Here is a 6,000-nt window from a genome sequence, read left to right on the forward strand (position 1 = left end):
GGATTTGACTGAAGGCAAATGAGGATGGAGTTCTGCCTGCTTCTGTAGTGATCTAAGCATGGAGCAAGATGATGGGGCTTACCCTCTGCTGCACTGGATGGGGCTTACCCTCTGCTGCTCTGCACCCCTGGGTGACAAGACAAGAAATCAACAGCAGCTGTTGTAGAAGCCTCTGCAGAAACTTTAAGCAGAATAGGGATAGCTTGCAAGGGAATTGTGCTTGTTCTGAGGTAGGAAACTTTTGCACTTATAGCCAGGTATCAATTTTATGGCAGAATCAATTTTGCCTTCAGATCTTTGGGGTTGATCCTGAATGGATTTGGCAGAGCAAATGAAGTTTGACCTACAAGATGATTGTTCTGGGGTTTGAAGTCACAGCTTGGGACAAATGTGCACCCGTTTAAGAATTGTCTTGGCTGCTTACTGATGCAGAGATGCTGCCTCATGATGACTGCTAAAAGAAGGCTGTATAGTTCATCTGAAATTGAAGGCAGCATTAGTCTGCAGTATGTCTTTGAAGAATGCTGTCTTGTGTACGTTGCATCTGATTGAACTGCTGCTGAGAATTAGAGAACTTTTAGCAATAAGAACATACTCATGAGTTGAACTGTGGTCATGCCTGCAAACACGTGATGTATGTGTATGTTTAGAAGCTGAAGCAATATCAAAATTAGAATTTGCACACAGATAATTTTTCTAGAAACACAGTTTTTGACATAGTGGCTTTGATACTTTTAATGTTTAATTAGTTGTTTGTTTTAATGTTACGTGGAAGAAGGAAATGCCACTGGACCAAATTTCTTTACCTTTTTTTTTCCCTAGGAGCACATGATCCTTTGCAGATTTGCAGATCAAACAGCGGTTCAGCTTCCACCAGAACGCAGACTGATAGGTATGAATTTCTGCAGCTGTTGTGTAATGTATTCACCTTGCCATGTAAAGGAAGTAGTAGTACCTTTATGAGCACGGCACTAAGTTACTGTCTTCATGTAACACTTGTTTCTTCACATTTCTCCTCTTGTTGTTCTGAATTGTGGTATAGAAACCCTTTTCTACTTTCAGATTTATCAATATGAGAGAGAGGGTTTGCATTTTACAGATTTTTTTTTTTTTATTGGCACCTTTTTTTTCCCCTTCCCACCATTCTCTGAAATGAACAAGTTTTTTGTAAAGTTCACTAAAGCCCTCCTGTTGCCTCTTTATTTTACGTTAAAATCAAGACTATTCATAGTAGTGATCTTCAGTGTGGACCCTTTGCCCTGCTTGTAATCACTGGTGATAACTCTCTTAGAAGGGCAAACATCTAATTCTAGCTGGAAATAGTAAGACTAAATGGCAGAGGTTGTGCTGGCTTTGGTACAGGCAGGCTGAAGAACATACAAACTGATTTAGTCCACCTCATTGTTGGGATCATCATTGTCACTTTAGGGAAATAAAATAAAAGGTTTTCTGGGATTTTTTTTTATAGTGAATAATATTCTTAATTTGAGGACTGCCAAGAGCACAGTTTGGCTTACCCTTACCTGGGGCACCGACCTTCCCATGGTGGGGAAACCTATTTTATTGCTTCGTGACTCGATTTCTATCTTTTGGTGGTCAGTTCTGCTTCAGGTTTGTACTTTATTGCCATTCTGAGTAAGAGCAGTTGCCTTTTGTCAGGTCATTTCTGTGCAATTTAATGGCTAGATTGATCCCTGAGAGTTTAGTTTCTTAGGTGTCAATAATTTCTAAGGAGAAGAAATGCAAGAAGCTAGCATTAAGATATAGGAATTTCATTACTCAGGAGGACAGCAAAATACATAATGCTTCAAATATTTGGAATAGGCAAAGCCGTTTTTTTCATTAGGTACTGGATTCTAGTGTTCTTTGACTTCGGTGCTCCTGTCTGGTATTAATGTTCTGATGGAAGTCATAAACTATAGCTGCTAGGTCAGAAAAGACAGAAGGGGCTGGGAGCTCTCAAGTTATAGCTGTGCATTCTTGACTTGCAAGTATATTAAAGCAGTAGCAGCAAATAATCATAATGTTTTAGAAAAGCTTCATTTGAAGAATTTGAAGTATTTCTTTATACTTATTGGTCAAAAAAGAAAATAATACAGATTCTGAGATAGCAATATCTCTTATAATGAATGTGTCATCTCTTTTGCTGTCATCTACTGTGACTGCAGATACTGTTTCAAACAAAAAAATAAAAAATGAAAAGGGCAGTCTTCAGTTACCATTGTAGCCCCCCACGTTTTTTTCTACTTCTTACTAGGTGCAATGAAAAATTGGAAAAAGACTGCATTTTTTTTCCACAAGTTAAACTTTTATGTGCTTTGCCTTGACAAAAAAACCTCAAACATAATTCTTATTCCTCTCCCCTTCCCTACATAATTTTTCCCCCTGTTTTAAATGTTGTTTTTTTTCTTGACATTCCATGTAATACTGATCTCTTGGTGAAGGTCATTCCCATTTCAGTGTTCTGTTTCAGCTTTAAAATTGGTTTTATGCACTTCTAAGTTTTGCTTGCAAATGACTGATGATTGAATTAGATCAGTGTTAGAGCCATGGTGAGATTATTTAGTTAATTTTGTGCAAGGCATGAACAGGTTTTGAGAAATGTAATGAAAATACTTGTGAACAGGTGGAGACTTTCTTTTCTTTTGTAAATGGTGGCAAAGTGGCTCATTCTGCTACTTTTTTGATATCTTAGGATTGTATTCTAAATTGTGTTCTAGCAATTACCACTGAATTTATGTGGTTGCAATGAAGTAACCCATGCTTTTGTTTCATTGCCCATAAGCCCCTAAAGTGTGGAAGTACAGCATTCTGTGACTACATGGAGCAGTGTGACCTGAGTGCAAACATACTGAATGGCTTTGTGAACATTGCTGCAGCCGGCCTGATTTATTCTGTCTAGTCGCAGAACTGCTCCATGTATTTCCCAGTCTTCCTAAGGGCACCTGGAGGAACCAGGCCCCCTCATGGGACAATCCCAGCTCCACTTAGCACTTGAGGTAACTGTGATATTGCTGTCAGTGGCAGGGTCATGTATGTGTCTTTTTGTTCAACCAACTGCATGTGATTTTTATGAAACCACAAATATAGGAGATTAATGACATAAGAAGAATTTTATGGAGACTTATCCTGGTTGGTTATGTAAATTGGTAATTTCTCCCTGCAACGTATAAATCCATGCAGGACTGAGTTCTTTTTCAGGCCTAATTCTTGTCATTGTATGTCTAAATCGTCTCCTACCAAATACTACCCCTCTCAAATTTGAAGCCACCAACACAACAGAGTCCAAGTGTCATAATGTTGGTGAAGTCAAGGTAGTGAATTTCTGTGGTAGCTGAGAAATTCAACTGAGATGGGGATAATACTTCTGGCCATTGGCTCACAGTAGGACGACAGACTGGATGGAACTGAGCACTGTACTAAAGTGTGATGTTCACCACCTGCTCTGAAATACAAGGATACTGAGGGGCATGTTTGTGCCACCTGCCCAGAACTTCCACAGGCACCTAAAAGCTGCATTCCAGGCTTGTAATGTACAGGCATTCAAGCTCTGCATGTAGTCAGTGGAGAGAGGTAGGCAGTTGCAGAGATCTTTTTTGGAATGCCAGACTTGTATCCTGATGAGTATCTGGAATGAGTGCTCCTGTCTCTTCCTTCCATCTCAGGCCCCAGTATATTAAACTGTACAATTCTGTCAGGACCAAGAAAAAAAGGTAGGAGCATTGACTTAAGAGACTGAAGCAGGATTGTACCTTCTTTGTGACTTGAGACTGTGTGACTCTCAGTGGTAAAACATTTCAGAGAAGTGCTAAATGTTTCCTGTGAGAGACCTTTGAACTGCTGAAAATGTAATCTGACAAATCAATTCTGTATTGCAGAACATAATAGTCAGTTATGAGTAAGTATGTAAAAACAAATGACTCCATCATCTTGGCATGGCTGTATCATAATACAAACTTCTAAGCAGAAAACCCCCTCAAGTGTATACTTCCCATTTTTTCTCCAGGTAAATCTGAGATTAGTTTTCCCTTAGTAATTTAGTATTTTTGTTTACAAGCAGGTACATTCATGTGTCTCAAATCAATCACACTGGATCACTGTTTGGTATTTTAGTCTTTTATTGATACACAATAACCAGAGATTTTCAGATTTTAGATGAAAGTACAGGAAGAAAGCAGTTATGGTTATAAAGGGAGTAAGTTTGCCGATGTAGAAAGCTGAGGGGTAAACTAGGCATGTTTTTTCTTCCTGTGGCATTTACATTAATACAAGGATTATTTTTTTTTTGTAAGTTATGAGAATACTTAAAAATATTTGTGTCTGTTATTGTCTCTCCATCTCAAGATCTTTGCTAGATGAGGGTTACTAGTCACAGATATGATTTAGAACTATGACTGTCTATTTGATGTAAAACAGATTCAGTTTTTTAACTGGATTTGGAACTTATTTTTTAGATAACCAATGTGTTTTCCTAACATTGAAGTGCATGTTTTTGATGATGTTTCTGCATGCTCTCCTTTACTCTTGTTTTAGGAAAGCAGTGCATGGGGCTTGTGGATCTGGATCGGGCACAGGCTGCAGAAGAATGTAACTACTCTGTCCAAGTTATATCTATGGAGCCAGAGAGTTGTTCTCCAAAGAACAATATGCTTGTGGGCATCCCCGCTTAAAGCGTGAAACTTGCATTGGATTTGAAGCTGCACATAAATCTTCAGTGCGTAATGACATCCAGCAGATACAAGCATAGCTGGGAACCAGACATCACGCATCTTGAACCCATTGCATTCAGGAAAGGAAGCAGCACAAAAAGTCTTAGAAAGCGAACTGCATGCAGAGCATCACAAATCATACTTGTAACGTGTCAGTAAGCAACTTTTGGTTCTCTTGCCAAAAGTTTCTGGACCTAACCACTGTGAATGGAATCATAGCATCTGTAAAGGTTTAGAAAAAAGTTGGTCTCATTGAAGGGAAGGTGATTTCCCTTTTAGTAACACTGTCTTGGCTGTTTCAAAATTGCATTCATGGTCAAAACTGCATTTGTGTTCTTAAGCAGAGCAGTTATCAGCCAATAATGCAGATGACTGGAGAAAAGATCAAATGTATGGCCTTAGTGAAGAAGGCTGTGCAACAGGTGGTGGCTTCACTTAGCTAAAGAATTCCATACTACTGCAGGAAAATTATTTTAATAAAAGTTCATCACAGTTCTTTGGGCATCATTCTACTTATAAAAATCTATTTTAACTTTCCAATCTTATAAAAAGACTTAAAAATTATCTTTAAATATTAGACAAGGACTCTTTAAGCCAGGTATTTGAAAGTGTGTTTAGTTAAAAAAGCAAACCCCTCATTATCCACTGGCCAGATAACAGGAGCTAGGGATGATGTCAGCAAATGGATTCTTCATTGCCACTTCTGCTAATTGAAGAGTGTTGCTTAGTGAAACTTACTTCTCTAGAAGAACTTAATGCCTGGGGTTTTTCATGTGAAGACTGAAGGAAGTTGCACACTTGGAAGCACAAAGGTGAGCAAATAGGTATGAATTCATACCTTTAGTCCAAATTCTTCAGTAGATCACGATGGAGTATTTTTTTCTCCAGCTTTTTATAGTTGCAGGAGTAGCTGGAATTTGGAAAAATATACAGGAAATATATATGGCAATACCAATTTTCTCAAGGGTTTTCTCTTGTACTTGCCCAAAGAACTCAGATTTTATGATAGCAGTATGTCAAGTCTGAATGTTCTCCATTTCGAATTATTTCTTTAGAACTTCAGATACTATGTCTGGAGTAATAAAAAAAAAAGTCTCTTCATTACCTTTCTGTGCTGAAGGAAGATCTCATCAAGGTAAGACAGCTGATGTAAGTTTTGGTGCTGTTTACAGGAAGGATTTTCACAATGCTCTGCTCCAGGCAACGGGGTTTTAATATAGGTGTTTTAATTTTGGAAATGTTGAGTATTTGACATGGTCTGATATTATGCAATAATCACTTTCAGTAGAGC

General features: G+C 38.3%; 1 protein-coding gene across 1 annotated transcript in view; it reads left to right on the forward strand.

Annotated features, from left to right (window-relative positions):
- The window catches only part of GSTCD (glutathione S-transferase C-terminal domain containing), a gene marked incomplete at both ends in the record, with an annotated part of 53,292 nt that extends 48,622 nt beyond the window's left edge, over positions 1 to 4,670 (forward strand). The window contains 2 exons of the mRNA XM_084262897.1: positions 823 to 892; positions 4,534 to 4,670. Coding sequence (XP_084119023.1) covers positions 823 to 892; positions 4,534 to 4,670 — 207 coding nt within the window. The remainder of the gene's footprint in view (positions 1 to 822; positions 893 to 4,533) is intronic.
- Positions 4,671 to 6,000: the final 1,330 nt, after the last annotated feature.

Source organism: Gallinula chloropus, assembly GCF_964237585.1.
Source record: "Gallinula chloropus genome assembly, chromosome: 4".
NCBI lineage: Eukaryota > Metazoa > Chordata > Aves > Gruiformes > Rallidae > Gallinula > Gallinula chloropus.